Source organism: Bufo gargarizans, chromosome 3 (genome assembly GCF_014858855.1).
Source record: "Bufo gargarizans isolate SCDJY-AF-19 chromosome 3, ASM1485885v1, whole genome shotgun sequence".
Taxonomy (NCBI): domain Eukaryota; kingdom Metazoa; phylum Chordata; class Amphibia; order Anura; family Bufonidae; genus Bufo; species Bufo gargarizans.
Window position 1 is genome coordinate 608,850,707 of NC_058082.1, and position 17,487 is coordinate 608,868,193.

General features: G+C 41.1%; 1 protein-coding gene across 2 annotated transcripts in view; it reads right to left on the reverse strand.

The window, feature by feature from the left end:
* The window catches only part of EPHA3 (EPH receptor A3), a 352,384-nt gene that overhangs the window by 2,338 nt on the left and 332,559 nt on the right, over nt 1-17,487 (reverse strand). For both annotated transcript variants that reach the window (XM_044284515.1, XM_044284513.1), the window contains exons 15-16: nt 14,902-15,095; nt 6,184-6,339 (exon numbers count right to left, since the gene is read on the reverse strand). In XM_044284515.1, coding sequence (XP_044140450.1) covers nt 6,184-6,339; nt 14,902-15,095 — 350 coding nt within the window. The remainder of the gene's footprint in view (nt 1-6,183; nt 6,340-14,901; nt 15,096-17,487) is intronic.

Genomic DNA, 17,487 nt, shown 5'->3' on the forward strand with positions numbered 1-17,487 from the left:
AACGACACGCACCCTGAGAAAGGATGCACCCATTAGGAAGGCACACACCATCTGTGCTGCCACCTTGAAATAAACCTAGCAGAGCAATTGAAGAAACAAAGTGGAAGATCTCTGCAGTTCACGTGAGGTACAAGGGCTGGTTCTAGCTTTGTGCAGAAAAAGATTGTCATGTACTATATGATGTCCGATTTTCATTTTTTATAGTAATCATGGGAAAAGCCCTTTAACAACGAAGGTGTCCCCTATTCAGGATTATCATCTCGTCAGAGTGGAAAGTGCTTACAAAGAGTCTCTTGCTCTGGAGATCCTGGCGGGCATTACGCAGATATCCCATTGACGTAAATGGGAACTGTGTAATGCATAAACTCTCCTGTGGGGGGCACTGAAGACTTACTACCAGGTTACCTCTCAGGTAAAAGCTGACAGCTAGGGGGCAAAACAGCAGGATGGCTTACTTTTGGCTTACAGTCCAAGGACCTTTATAAGAAGTACAGTATGAATAGTCCAAAGTGCACACTCCTTCAACACAAGTATTCCCCTTGAGAGATACAGTATATATATATATATATATAATATGCATCAATGTAAACAACATGTCAATAGACTGGGGTGTACTGATTCCTCGTAAAGTGGGACATCATTAGATTATTATGCAGCGCTGTAACTTGAAGCTCCTCGGCCCCAGTGCAAAATGCGTAACAGAGGTCGCCACCTTCTAATTATACCTAGAATTCTGGTACCCTTCTATGTAGCAGAAAGGCCCTTGGCCCTCAGGCAACAGGAGTCAGGCGTGACTGCACCAAACACAGCTCCATCCTTATAAATATAATGTGTCTGCACAGCGCCACCAGCTGTTTGTTCTTTATCTTACTTCTCTGTCCACCTCGTTGAGGTGGATGCACAAACTCAGTTCCGTCCTTCAGCTACCACAAGCCAGATCTTAAGACAAAACTGTGACAGTTACAGGGAATGGCCTACAGGAGAAAGGACATGTTCCCCAACCTGTGACAGGGAGAGAGCTGATGCAGAAAGTAGTCATTGAAACTGAATATTCTATCCTTTTGCTTAGATTTCAGGTGTTCATCTACCAAGATTAAGTTTCTCACAGTTACAGAGGGAGATTTCCAGTCCTTTTACATAAATTCTCAGGACAGGCCATCAATATCTAACCAATAGGGGTGCCAACGCCCCTCAACCCTGCAAATCAGCTGTTACACAGTTGCTTTTCTCCGTTACGTGTAGTTGACAAGGCTGGTTACTACAATGCTGCTCCCATTCACTACAATGGGAGCAGTGACGCAGTTACCAGCTCCATTTACTACACACAATGTACTTTTTGCCATTGAGTTCTGGCGCCAAAGCTACTGCAGAATAAATGATTGTTGGGGTTGCGGGTTGTCTGACCCCACCAATTAGATATTGATAGCTTATACAAAGGATAGACGATCAATATAAAAGGTCCAGAAAATTATTTTAAAGGGATTGTCTGAGATTTTGATATGAATTGCTTATCCTTAGGATAGGTCATCCATATCACATCGATGGGAGCCTGACTCCCGGTGCCCAACGATCAGCTGTTTGAAGAGGTTGTGGTGCTGTGGCCTCTTCCTAGGCCAGTGATGTCATGTTCATTGGTCACATGGCCTAGGAGCAGGAGCAAGTGAATGGGGCTAAGCTGCAATACCAAGCACAGCTCCTATCTAATGGACGGCAGTGTGCTTGGTAAGCTGCAAAAAGGCTGTGGTGCTCACGGCCTTCTCTAAAAGCTGTCTCACCCCTACAGATTCTATATCGATGACCTATCCTAAGGGTAGTAGAGAAAAGAGGTTCTGCGTCGGCGCGAAATCACTGGTGGAAGCGGTCTTAAAGATGAATTTTTCTTTTATTCAGAAACTTTTCTCTACTACAAATTTCTTTTGGGGGACTGGACATCCCATCCGAGAGACTACAAAATCTGCGGCTGCAGTCCTGGTTTAGAGGTCCTATTTTGATTAAGCTCCAAGTAGAGTTGTGCCTGCCGGAGCACAACTTTGTAAGGTGAGTCTGAATATTTCTCACTCTGATATCCTTATCCGGTTAAACATACTACACTATTGTGCGCTCTCTCTCTTCTGTTTCCCTGCTTTCGAGGGAAAATTTGATTTGTCCGTGACCTACACTATCCTAAGGGTAGGTCATCAATATTAAACATCTCTTTAGGAAATGAATCTGAACATGTATATGAACAGTAATAGAAATATGTAGACTCAAAGACTCAAGGCTATAACAACTGCTATAGGTCCTTCTACTAAATAGGCTTTGAAGGAGGTGAATACTGTAAGGTCATCCAGGTTTTTTGTTGTTGTAGCCAATCCTCAGGATAGGCAATCACCAGCTGATCGGTGGGGACCTCAGACCCCGAACTGCCGCTAATAAGCTGGTCTGTGTAGCTCTGTCGACAGAAGTCAGCACCGGAGCTATACAGCACTGCTGGCATTGTAACTGCTGTCAATGCTGCTCCTATTGACTTCAATTGTCAATACCCCTGGGACAACCCCTTTAATGTGGTTACACAATAATAATATTAGAAACTAAAGGGGAGATTTATCAAACTGGTGTAAAGTAGAACTTTCATTTTTCACAACTCCTTTGGAAAATGGGCAACTAAGCCAAATTACCATTACACCAGTTTGAATACTCTCCCCATGTTACTTATATATACTGTAGTGCCATTCTTTACTGTCATAAACCATAGAGGTACAGACATAATACAAGTACCATTGTCAGAACAGCACAGCCTGGGTCCATAGACGTCTACAGGTGCAGTTTTATGGACCTTGTACAGAGACGTAACACGCAAGGCCTCATACGGTGTAGTCTACGTAGAGTAAGTTTAGAAAACAATTCAGTCATTCTACTTGTAGGTAATACCAAATAAAAAGCCATCTCAGGAAAGCCTTGGTAATCTCTCATCAATGCCATGCATGTTTAGTGAGATTACACTTTAATGAGATACTGATTTAGACAGGAAGCGTTTTACATAGTAATTTACTTAAAAACTCATCAGATAATTATTCTTGTTAGCAGTCCACAAAAACGTCATGTTTTCATTAACTCTGGAGACTCCAACCCTTTCGAGCTCACTTTACCCTGGTTTGTCACAGTGGAAATGACAGAGTGTGGATTTTGCTATTTTCTTTAGCCCTACATCATACTGCAAAAATGTATGCATGCTGCATTATTTCCTCACCCTAATTGTGCCGATTTACACGCAGGTCATATAAGGGTACGTGGCCTGCTAACAGCTGCTTTAGGTGAAGTATCCTGGTTCAAAGTGATTGGAATTCTAAAATCAGCAAAATTGACCCAAATTACTGTCAGCCCAGCCTCGGGATTATTATAAATGTTTCATTATCATCTTAAAGAACTGCTGAGATGGCAATTTCCTAATACTGTGCAATAGTATTATTGCAATTGCTTTCATTATCTACAGGGGTAATCAGACCCTACAGCAGATGCTCCGGGAAGAAATGAAATGCCAATGGCTTTTGATCCTTGCTGCAGTTTTTTAGTCTAGCTCCGTTTTACATTTTATAAACATAGGCAGAAGAAGAGATTCATGAAAGAAAAGTTATGTACAGTAGTAGATATACTTCTCTCCTGCACCTAGTAGGAGTTGCTGCTATATGAGCAATTTGATTAAGCCTAGTTTTAACGTTGTGGTTCCCCATCAATTTAGAAGAGTTGGCCACATGTCCCATAAATCCCATACTGACTAGCCTATTTTGTGGCTTCATGACCAAGCATTTTTTTAGGTCATCTTATTGTCAGCCATAGGACAAATTGTATTGGTTAATGGCACCACAATGGGTTGTATACAATGTATTGTATTAGTTTATGAGCTTTGCTACATGGTAGACCTGGAGGCCATGGCAATATTTATGCAATGGGCTTACAGAGGCACCCCCACCCACTGAAACCACTTAGGTGCTACGGTCTGTAATGACTATGATCAATTATCTAAATTGACCACAAACGAGTATACTTATCAGCTGAACACTTGTTCAACCAACATCTATGTCTCCCCATTCCTCGAAAGGGATGCACAATTGTAATCATCCGAGGCAGTTAGCAAAAATGCCATACAAACATTTCTTGCACCTAAATAAAAAGTGCACCCTGGAGTGTTGCCACATGTTCTCCGATGCTGCACAATCAATAAAGGTTGGTCAAGCTTGAATGCAACATTTATAAAAGTAAAGTAGAGTGCAATCGGTTTTCGAACCCACGGAAGAAGCTGGGAGGTGAAACTCAAATTGGGCCAGTAAACATGGCATGTGGATGCCATGGAATTTGACTTTATGATCATCATTCGATTTTGTTGGAGGGGAAGAGTCTTGCGGTGCGATACAATTAGAGGATATGGTCATTTTTCTTGTATTACGGGCTATTGAGCATGGGGAAAGTTACACTACCTGCTATAGGATGTGGATGATTTTGAGCTTGGTTATCCGCATTTGGAGAAAACCTTCATCTAAATGTGTGATTGTCCTTTGCTATTTTATTGCATGTAGTTTTCTTCGACCTACATTTCTTGGCGCTTGGTAGGCGGGCTCAGATGTGTTTTGATCAAAATATATTGGCTAAGTGTCTCAGATATTATCATATCAGAAGTGAGGACTTTGTCCATATATAGTGCTTGCATCTACTTTACTAAGTGCATTATTATCTTATTTCTGTGATTTTCTTCAATAATATAGCCAGGGACATCCGCACATTTGTATATCATACCGTGCAGGATGTTTTTACCTTAGTTTTTTCTGTGATTTTTTTGTCTACATTTCTTCAACCCTGAATCATTTTTAGATATCACATGGCAAGGTTCACAAATCAGCTGATGTTGGTCCTTTACAATTACTAAACTTACACTCAGCAAGACCAGTGCTAACATGGCAGAAGCTTGATTGAATATTGGAAAGATGGTATTATGTGCCAAAATGAGTGTCCCTTGAGATCTAGATGTGACTGAAATAACTGAAGCCATTAATTAGAAGGAATGTCCACAGATTGTAGGCTATGTCATAGACATGGGAATTACACGAAGATCATCTCAGCGGCACAGCAGTACTTTCATTTTGCATGGCTTAAACTCTCCACTTTATCCTTTCTGCATTTATTAATCATTGCATCTGACTCTAAAATAAGCTGTTTCCTTCTTTCTTCTTCTATCACTCACTCAGTCAGCTCCCAGACTGCTTAAAATCCCTCCTTCCCTAAGGCATTCCCTCAAATCTGCAGCCTAATCCTGGACACAGAGTCTGCTCATTACATATTAATAACACCTTCATAAAACCCTGATTAGTCATCACGCTAATCATACTAGACTCAGCTATAGAAGTGTAAGCGAATGGAAAACTAATTAAGTGAACACAATAGATAATATGTCAAGAGGCCTGAGCCGTATAGAATGTCTAAGAGGTAGTCATAAGAGGTAGACTTATGTAAGAAATCTATAGTTGTGTCCATTATACTAATACAGAGCAGAAAAAAGTAATATAATTAGAATAAACATAATATACCCAAAACTGCCCGCCAATCATACATTCTAAGGCGTAAATTCGAGCAATGCATATGTTTGTCTAGTGAGTGACATCTAGACTTAGTTACCAGTAAATTCCCTTGGCATTTTTCCTAAAGTTAATCATATTTCAATAATTTGCAATTTAACTTTTAGTAAATATTGCCATTTTATTAAGTCAGGCTGTCATCGAGGTGCAATCCTCCTCTGCACAGCAGTCCTCCTCTAGGTGGTAATGATGAAGTTGGCTTCTTGCAGCTTGAAATTGGCTGCGTGTTAGTCTCCACATGGCTCACATATTTTTTTACAGATGTGACCAAAGGGTAATTCTCTAGACACAGCACACAACTTGGTCCTCAGGTGTTACTCACTCAAATGCGCATTGACCACTGTGTAAGCACCAGACCATACCATCATCTATGGTGTGGAAGTTGGTGAAGATTTGATCTACGAGTTGTGTCACTATTCTATACATTCCAGGTATACTCTGTTTCTTTCACACTGTACAATGCAACAACATCTAAAAATTTTTTATTTTTTTTGCTTTATATCGTATTTATACATTATATACAAAATGTTAAAAGGGAAAAATCCGGTGAAATACATAAATAGCAATGATAACTTACTCTAATGATATTTTTGCAATAGTTTCGCAGGAGCTGTAGCTAACTCCTGACAGAATGTCCTTGCATTGTCCAGTCTGCATGGTGTCTAGCCAGTCTCCCGGGGCTCGGTATGTGGGATAGTCAGCACTGTTTTGATCTAATAGTAGATTTGATGGCCTGTAAGAAAACGGAAGAGTATTATTACATTTTCCGGAAACATTACGTGTAAAGGCTTTTCCATATTTGCCAAATATTCCATCTTTTTCTTTATAAATATATTGATGAACCAAGAAGAGGGACCATCATCTTCTCTCAAAGACTACTTTCAGGGTTTTTGAACATAAGTTTGTCCAGATTCACAAAAATGAACCGATTCTCACTACTAGCCTACATGGCGCTGACCACTAGGAATACAAACCCAGGGTGAGAAAGACCACTTTATCGAACCAGCGGTCCCCAGTGGACGCAACAGAATTACTTACCTCATCCACTTCTCTATCTGTGAATAATTTAAGAGAGAATTGGAAAAGTGGACTTTTTAGGTAAATCTGCTTTCCATTTGCCCAGTGGTAACCTGATCAAGAACTGTAGCTTCCTTCTGTTATAAGCCTTGCTTATAAGCACACTCAAATATCTATTGCTTTGACCTAGGTGATGCCTCCATCTTTAAGTCAGGTAGACACCATGAGAATTATGCTTGTTATGTTAATTTATTTCTGTAATTACTGGATAAAATGGAGCTACGCTCTCTGTAGTTTTGAATCCTCTTCTGTACCCCCCAGGAATTTGGCAGTTTAATACAGATACCTTACATGAGACTTATAGAATATAACATGTTCATCTTATCATTCATGTTGTATGGCCTTAGAAATTCACAGTTATTCTTTAATTTCCCATTTTATGGCCATATTGCCTTTTCTATTGGGTTCTTGTATGGCTACACTTCATCCTGTCACTTTGCTTGCACTTAATTCATGCCCATGTTATGTCCGTAGGGTTGTATTTTTATGCCTTTTTTATGTTACTGTTTCTTCTACGACACATAAATACAGGTGGTCCAAAAGAATGGAGACACAAGAATAAATGGAAAACAGTGGGAATGCCATCCTGTGTTTGGCATGTTGCTAAAGGGGAAGTGGCAAAATCTGTGAGGGGAGATGTCCAACACAGTGGAAATTTTGAAAGCCGGCATCCTGGAACCAAATTTATATTTTCAAATGGGAAGGGGTGCATGTGGCATATGTATCTGATCGGCAAATTTCGCCAAACAGGTTCTGTGTCGGATGTGCCAAAAAGTGGATGTAACAAAACTGTCACAGACAAAGCAACAGCAATGACCGTCCTGGAAGTCGTAGCACCCGACGTCGCTTGCGGGTGAACGGTATGAGTTAAACCACGGATACCGGCTACGCACAAATGGCATCAGTACAAGATATAGTTGCTGCCTCATCTCAATAAGGATGATCCCAATTGCTGTGTTGAATTTGCAGAATGGGTGTCACGGCATTTGCAACAGGACCCACATTTCACAGAGGTGATCAGGTGGTCAGGTGAACAAACAAAATCTTCAATACTGGTCCAACACAAATCTGCACTGGACAGATCCCTCCAAGATGGTTAGTACACAGAAAATCGTGGTGTGGTGTGTGTGTGTGTGTGGGACAAAGATAGAGGGCCCATTCTTCACTGACGGTATCCTTACTGCTGCCAAATATATTTATTTATTTTATGCACCTACATATAGCGCTACTATATTCCACAGCAACCAACTGTCCTCAATAGGGCTCACAATCTAAGGTCCCTATCAGTATGCCTTTTGGAGTGTGGGAGGAAACCGGAGGAAACCCACGCAAACATGGGGAGAACATACAAACTCCATGCAGATGTTGTCCTTGGTCGGATCGTACCTATTACCCCAGTGCTGCAAGGCACCAGTGCTAACCACTGAGCCACCGTGCTTGCCCACACCTGAGCCACCGTGCTGCCCACCTATCGGCAATTGTTATGTGACGAGGTGTTTCCGTCACTGCAAAAGTGATACACTATGTTATACTTAGCGGTAGATGGCACAGTGATTAAAAATGTTCGAAGAAAGCATCCCTATGTCATGCGCCATCCCCTTCATCAATTAAGCATAACACAGTGTATTAGGTTTGTATTCGTCATTAATCATAACGTTACTCAGGTTTTTAGTATTCAAATCTGAGTATACAGACTTACCTTTACAATAGAGGTTTAGTTGGATCTTGGATAAGGGAACTGACAATTGGTTTGCATGTTGGCGAAGCTGGCAGCCATAATATGTTCTGTTTTCTAAATTCTACACATAGAAATAGATATTTTCCCTCTGGCAAAGTTGAACTAGTTTTATGTGCTGGTAATATAACACCAAATAGCTACTGCTGTTCACTAAAATAAGTGTATCACCTTTGGACTCGTATATTTTGTTGGCAATAAGTCTGTGATTCCCAGGACATTTTTGAAGTATTTATGAAGTGTTGCAGTAGGAAGGAATGTAAGGTCCTACCTCTGATTTTCTTCTTATTTTTTTTTTTCTTTCATTATGCAGCATTACTGATCTTTGATTAGCACTATCCAAGGCACAAGTTTTTTTTTTTTAAATAAAGGAATTTGTCTTTCTGAATTGAAGAAAAACAGATTCCTCAGATTAGGGAGTTAAGTAGTCAAAGTTAGCCTTTATGTTCATGACTTGGATCAAACAAGCACTGAAATAGAGAAAGGAACTTCATTTAAATGTACATAACCTCTGAATAACTAGTGATGTGAAGTATTACTTTACTTTCCAATGTTCTTCAGAGAATTTTGAGTAGCAATTGGTTACTTTCCTCCTTGGAGAGGACATCTGGACAGTTTATCAATAAGAAGGAATGTGGCCGTAGCAATGAAGAGTCTGTGATGTTTCCACATATGCATCAAGGGAATGTGGGTCTTCAAGATCTTCTGCAGTCATCGGCATTTCTTGGACCAAGCTCCCAGTTAGGGGTCTAAACTTAAAATTTATGGGCCGGGTGATGTTCACCATGAGCTCACACTTAACTAAACAAATTAGATGGGTTTCCATCCAGGCAGCTGTAAAGAAGCCCCGCCGTGTTCCACCTGATCTTTTACAGCTTTACATAAATCAGTACCCACTAGGCCACAGACTGCAGTCATTAAAAAGACATCATGGAAATGACATATCTACTCAGAGGAAAAGAAAAAAAACATGTCTCCACCCTTTTCCTCTATCATATATGATATATATTTGGTGTGTGGTAAATATAAACGAAGTGTGATTGAAATGAACAAACGTATTAGTCAGGACGGTGTACGAAAAGCCAGATAGAAGCTTCATGAGTTATTGGAAGAGTAATGGAACATAGATCAATAAAGAGAGAAGATTTACAATTCTTGAGTTGTAGTTTTGGACTTCCAGGCTCCAAGGAAATCTATATTTGGGTGCAGAGAGTAGCTGAATTACAAGAGATCAGTGCAACGAGTAAAGAAAGAGATTTTGGAAGTGTACTCAATCTAGTCTGGTGCAGAAAAACCCTTGCTTGATATGTGTAGACATAATAGGCCCATGAACAACTGGCTATTACTGTACAGTGTTTACTTTCTGGGAAGATGTGCTCATCTTACTTGAACATAGTAGTTATTCAATGATCTATTAGGTCAAAATGGTTTAACAGAGAAGGGTCTTCCAGTTGGGCTGTTCGTCAACTAGTCAAAGCATAGAGCTGCCACAAAGAACAACTTTCCCTGTGGGGTGCCAGGTGTACACATCCATTACAAACAATGGCCTTTTATTTCAATCTATGTCAAATAATATTTCATTGTTTCAACTGCATGGGTAAGGCCTCATGCACACGACTGTCAGCTTTCCATGGCCATTTTGCATCAGTGTGTGCATCAATTTTATGGCCGTGTGTCTGTTTTTAATGTCTGTTTTGCATCCATTTTGCATCAGTTTTTCATGTCCGTTAAAAACGGACATGAAAAACGGACATGAAAAATTGATGAATTTGACCCACCCTTTTGAGAACACCCACAGAATGGTAGGCCCCCCAGAAAAAATTATGTCCCCCATACTGTAGGCCCCCAGCTAAATAAATATCCCCCCAGCTTTAATAATGCCCCCATGTAGGCCCCCAGCTAAATAAATGTCCCCCCACAGTGTATATAATTTTTTTAACCGCCCCTAGCTTTAATAATGCCCCCAATGTAGGGCCACATCTTAAATAATGTCCCCCATAGTATGTTTCTCTTTTTTTCTTTTTTTTTAAGGGCCCCAAGCTTTATGAATACCACTTTCTGCCAGAAATGTCCCATTAAAGAAATAAAGTGTTTTCCACTTTGGAAATGTCTTTTTGCCCCAGCTGTTTATGGAATTTCCCTCCGTTGGGACCTAGCAGGAATTATCTGTTAAGGAACTGCATAGAAAGTGTTACATTTCATAAAGACTGCTAGTGGATGGAACATTACACATCCTATTGAAACCTGTATTACAGCCACTTCACTTTGTTAGGAGGTACTGATTAACTTTTCACTTTTTTCATTCAGGGGCAAAAAAAAAAAGCTGTCTACAGCTTTTACGATTTGGCTAATAAGCTAATTTGCATACTTTTCTCTCATGGACCATTTCCCCAAAATATAGGCCATTTGCAATGTGCTGATGAGAAGACAATTACTGGAAAGAAAGTATTCCTTTCCAATAACTGCCTGCTCCTCAGTGGAGGTGAAGAGCTGCATTTAAATGCACTGCATCACCTACACTGTATGAGAACGCGTGATGGCACCTCTACACAGGCTGATTATCTGGAACGATTTGTTCCAGATAATTGACCCTAAAATTGAGCCATGTAAACCCACCATTAGTCTTTACACATCTACTACAGTACTATCCTTGTCCATAATGTGGACAATAATAGGACCTTTTTTTTTTGCGGACCCATTGAAATGAATGGTTCCGCATACGGTCGGCAAAAAAAATGGAATGGACACAGAAAGAAAATACATTTCGTGTTCATGAGTCCTGCTATCTCTCATGATCTATCCATACACAAGCATGCTCAGCTCAGCTGGCAAGTGGCTCAATCTCCCCAAGAAAAAAAGCATTGGGTTGTTGAAATTCAACTGCCCAATACTTAATTCCCCTACTTCTGCTGTCAGGAGAGAGTTGGGAGTCCCTCATACACCCTAGCCGCCAAAAAATGGTGAGTTTTGTATGAGATACATAGTACCTGTATGGCCAGCTTAAGGTATCCTGTTTGCCGCCCCTAACCTAGACACAACATAAGATATGGTTGGGAATGGAAGCATACAGGTTCTCTATGGTATTGTGTAGCACATTTGCCCACAGATGCTGCAGTTGGGCCTGTAGACCCTCCATGCTCTTAGGTTGCCAAAGCTGGCATCATAGCTGGTCCCATAAATGGTCAATTGGCAAAAAATCTGATAACTGGAAATGACTAGGAAGTGTTGCAAATGGCAGAGACTTTCCTGGAAACACCTTGCTGTGTGTCGGTGAACATTATCATCCTGAATAATGCCAGTTAGAAGCCCTCCCATAAGAGGCAACACATGTGGCCGCAGGATGTCCTAGAACTATCGCTAAGCTGTTAGTTAATTCTATCACTACGAGGGGTGACTGACTGTCATATGCAATGGCTCCCCAGATTGTCACACCAGCAGAAGGGGTAGTGTGTTGCTCCACAGCATATTTGTACCTGATGGTCATGGGATCCCAAACAGAACCTGGATTGTCACTAAAGATGTTCCAGTTCCAGTTCATAGTAGTCCAGGTTTCTCATTCCCGACACCAATGTAAATGAAGGTGACAATAGTTCGCTGTCAATGGCAGTATACATAATGGGTACCATGGCACCTTTGGCCAAGTTACTGGAAATGGTCTGGTCAGAGACAGAGGTGTGTAATGAAGATGCCACCGGTGTCTGGGTGGTGGTAGGACAATGAAACTTTAGGAGCTGCTCGTGGTTGATGGTGGTTCAAATAATACTCTTGTTATGGCAGTTATGGTGTGAAACTGTCAACTGACTGGTTTGACTTTGGGCTAAACTGAATGATGTTAACTAGGCCGGTACCTCCTGGAGTGGTCCTGGTATGTCTAACAGCTGACCGACAGAGGTCATAGACACTGGAAGCACCAAGGGATCAGGTAAAACTTATAATAAATAAGAGGCTGAGGTCAGGGCAGACAGGGTTCATTAGAATTTAATAAAAAGTCCAAAGGCAGGCAGATCAGGGTCAGTGTGGTGATCAGGCATGGGTGAGGTCTGGTGGAAGACGGTCAGAATCCAGAAATTAGGCAAAAGTTGGTACATGCGTAGACAAACTGATTATAGCACCTTTGCAGGATCTAGCAAGGTAGTAAACCTTTTGCTTAGGTAGGAAATGAGATAAACAACACAGCATAGAAGCAACCTAGCAGATACACACACAACCAAAGGAGTGTTTAACCCTTAGAATACTGTAGAATGAGGTGAGGTCCAATGAAGTTCCTCCAATAGACAAACAGGACCCTAACGCCTTTGAGCATATAGCATATCACATTTCCTATTAGTCACGTTTTAACACAATTGTACAGTATACGGCAGCGTGGTGTTTAGCAAACTGACTGAGATTCAGGAGCAATAGATGGTTAACCTCTCTTCCAGTGTTTTCATCATGCCAGACCTGGTAAGTTAATTTTGTAATTGCCCTACTAATGGTAATGGTCTTATGAGTATTTAATGACTTGCCTTATGAAAATAATTGCATTTTATTTTCTATAGACAGTTAAAGTAAGTTTGGCATTCTTACGATCACATTCTGACTGACGGGAAAACTCCAAAGCGTATTAAAATGTAGAATTTTTGAATATCATTTTTTTTTTCATTAATTGCACCTTATGTTTATTTTTCTCAAACTTTGGAAAGCATGAAGCAATTTGGAGCGTAATTATCTAAGACATAGAAATGCTTTCTGCCATAGATGGTTGAGGGTGTTGCGTGAGTTGGGCTTCTTATAGCATGGTGTAATGCTTCTTACTACGGACAGACAAAAACACAGATATGACTGGATCCAGTATTACAGCGCATAAATGTAAACATCCAGTCTGCCCTGCAAACCTCATACCTTGTCTTTAAGAAAGTAGTCTGGGGAGATGTGAATCATACACTACATTTGCCTAGCAGGATGATGCTGTGACTCGGTGATCTATAATAGCCCTATTAGGAATAGCCAAGGATGATTTACAGAATGGCTTCTCATATGCCAAACATCATCTATCAAGAGCTGCTGTTTAGTCCCCTCATAGCAGGTGGTAATCTGGAGTAATTCGACAAGCTTCCATTCAGCCTGAACATGGCCAAAGCAGACAAAGCTGTAGTTGCAATGACACCTGTATTCAAGGTCGGCAGAAACATGCACCGTCATGTGAGTTAAGCAGTAGTGTTTTCCATCGTTGGGCACTTTTAAAAAAATTTGAAGCTCACCCTGCTCTACCTGTTGAAAAACCCTCACCTGTGCCAGTCCGTTCCAGCTCCGTGGGTGCCTGGTTGTCTTCCTTGATTTTCCGGTTCCTGCCCTGTAAATTTCCAAATGAATGTGGTCATGTGTGCAGCTGCAGCCAATGACTGGCCTCTGCAGTGACATGTCCCCAAACAATCTAGGTCAAGTGTCATATTTAGAGGTGGGTATCAGAAAACCAGCAAAGGGAGTTAGAACAGACCAGCGGGTTAGTATGCTTTATAAAACAGGCACAGAAGGCTGGCCTTCAAATTTAGAAAGTGCCCAAAGGTTTAATAAAAAAATAAATAAATCACTTATATGGCTTCTCTTTAATTTCCAAAAAGCAGCACGATGGAGGCAAAAAGAACACCTCCAGGCATCACGTGATTATGGACCTATAAACACATTTTACATTCAGAGATGCGGCAGTTGCAGAGAGAGCTGAGCCTCTAGGTGTAATGACAACGCCCTCATTGCTCCTAGAGGCTCATTTGCATATATTAAAACTGATTATTTTTTTTCCAGCAATGCGGGCACATATGAACATGGGACCAACACAGATGTCTTTAGCTGCCAAGCGCACATGTAACAGGTCAGGCAGTGTCATAGGTACAAATCTGCTGACAGATGCCCTTCATTCTTATGACAGATCTGCTTTAAAGCAGTGCTTCTAAACTACAGAACCTGTATGAAAAAAGTGAATAATGTAATCATAGATAACTCTGCAGCACGGTGGCTCAGTGGTTCCGCTGGTGACTTGCAGCGCTGGGGTCCTAAGTTCGAGTCCGACCAAGGACAACATCTGCATGGAGTTTGTATGTTCTCCCCGTGTTTGCGTGGGTTTCCCCCCCCCCCCATACTCTAACGACATACTTATAGGGACCTTAGATTGGGAGTCCCATTGGGGACAGCTTGATGCTAATGTCTGTAAAGCGCTGCGGAATATAGTAGCGCTACATAAATGTATAAAGTAAATATATAATTAATAGGTAAAATTACAGAAAAGATTCAGGTAATTTACAGTCCTTTAAATATATCTCTGAAAGAACCAGTATTACCAAGCACAAAGTATTTAGCACCAAGGACATCTCTATCAGAATCACCCCCTGGTGAGGGCGCGGAGCCGTGGAGCATTACCCTATAGTTAAAAGTCTTAGATAAAATAGAATAGGTGGAACATTTAGAATATCATTTTTCGATGCAATATAGTGCACACGCCATTCTTACCTCGCAACTGTATTGGCGATTACTTTCAGGCTACTGGGATTACGTATCAGCTTGTCCAAGATGCTGACAATCTGCTCAAACTTTGGTCTGCTATTTCGATCCTTCTGCCAGCAGTCTAGCATGAGCTGATACAAGGCAGCTGGGCATTCCATAGGAGGTGGCAGCCGATAACCTTCATCCACTGCCTTTATTACCTGTTAACGGCAAAGGGCTTGTTAAAGGAATCCGGTTAAAAAGGAACTCAGCGGAGTCCATTAAACACAATCCAACCATTTAGAATCTGCTTTTTTGCTTTATCCGCATTTCATTTACCCATGTGATTAGTTATAATAAATATCTAAAGGGAAGGTCCACCTCTACAATTCATTATTTTTATTGTTCCAGTGCATCGATCACATCAAATGAAGAAACGTTGCATATAGTCTTCATTAAAATCTCCTCTTGTTTTGTGCTTGCAGCTCCGCCTGCAGTCTACCCATATGGCATATGGTGAGGATATGGCATAAATGTCCAATAGGTGCTGGGCCTCCAGAGTTTGCATGGCTTTCTCCATTCAGTGCTCTGGAACATCCAAAAATAGGTGAACGCTGGCTCAAGTGTTTTTGGAAGTCCCATAGCAGTGAATGGAGAGGACACCGAGCAATCACCATATGTACTCCATTTACATTGGGGCTCCATTCTTGAGATAGAAACAGGTCCAAAATGTATGGAATATTCTATCGCTTCGCCATAAATGTCCAGATGGAAATACCCCTTTAACACACTACAAGTCCTCTTTAGTCTGATCCCATAGTTATACTCCCTTCCATCTGTCCAATAATTCTTACTAAATAGTTGATGGGTACAGTAATTGGATGGCAAGATGCTAAATCAGACACAGAGGTTGTTTGTAGTCTTAGGCCTCTTTCACACGGGCGTTCCGGATTTGCTCCGGACGCGTCGCGTGTGCATTGCGGGAAAACCGCACGAGTAGGCACGCAATTGCTGTCAGTTTTGACTGCGATTGCGTTCCGGTGTTCAGTTTTTTTCTGCGCGAGTGCAATGCGTTTTGCACGCGTATGAAAAAAAACTGAATGTGGTACCCACACCCGAACCCGGACTTCTTCACTGAAGTTCGGGTTTGGGTTAGGTGTTCTGTTCATTTTATTATTTTCCCTTATAACATGGTTATAAGGGAAAATAATAGCATTCTGACTACAGAATACTTACTAAAATGTGGCTTGAGGGTTAAAAAATAAAAAATATTAACTCACCTCATCCAATTGATCTCGCAGCCGGCATCGTCTTCTTTCTTCTTCTTTCAGGACCTGCAAAAGGACCTGCGCTCACCACGTCCTTTTGCAGGTCCTGAAAGAAGAAGAAAGAAGACGATGCCATCTGCGCGAACAAGAGGATAAGGTGAGTTAATATTTTTTATTTTTTAACCCCTCAATCCACATTTTAGTATTATTATTTTGCTTTATAACCATGTTATAAGGACAAATAATACAGTGAATACACTTTAATGGGGTCCGGGGTTGCTTTCATCCCTATAATCTCCTAGCAACCCTGCGTGAAAATCGCACCGCATCCGCATCCCATTCATTTCTATGGGGCCTGCGTTGCGTGAAAAACGCTGAATATAGAACATGCTGAGATTTTCATGCAACGCACAAGTGATGCGTGAAAATCACCGCTCATCTGAACAGCCCCATTGAAGTGAATGTGGTGTAAGGCCCCTTTCACACGGGTGAGAATTCAGTGCGGGTGCAATACGTGAGGTGAACAGTTTTGCATAGGAGCTGTAGACACAAAACAATAGATTTTTAAGAAAGACAATTTGCAAAGACTTCTTTTAAATCCAGTGCCTTGAAAAAGTATTCATACCCCTTGAACATTTTTTCACATTACACCTTATATGTATTTTATTGGGATTTTATGTGATATACCAACACAATGCAGCAAGTATGTGTGAAGTGAAAAGGAAATGATACACGGTTTTGAAAATTTTCTATAAATAAGAATCTGGAAAGTGTGGTGTGCATTTGTCTCTACCAGCTTTGCACATCTAGAGGCTGAACCTACTCCCCAAGTCTCAAGTCGTTTGTAGCATCTACGGGGTTTTACTCCAGGATTGCCCTGTATTTAGCTCCATCCATATTTCCATCAACTCTGACCAGCTTCCCTGTCCCTGCTGAAGAAAAGCATCCCCACAGCATGATGCTGCCACCACCACGTTTCACATGGGGATGGTGCGTTCAGGGTCATGTGCAGTGTTAGTTTTCCACCACATATAGGGCCAGATTTATCATTCGCCTTAGTCTTACTCCACTTTTACATATCTCCAAAGTCACTTTTGGCTAAGTCAGATTTATTAATGGTCCTTTAATACTGTGATAAATGTGGTTTGACTATAGCAGTTTATCCTTCAGTAGGCGGCTTTACAAAAGTCGCATGCATCTATGAAAAAGTCCTCACTGGAGTGAAATTGCGCAATTTTTTGCGACTTTTTAAATTGTTTATATAAGAAAACACACCCACTTTCAGAAAACTGGCGAGCATAGCGCAGAACCAATAAAAGTGGCAGTTTTGCGCCTAAATTAGCGA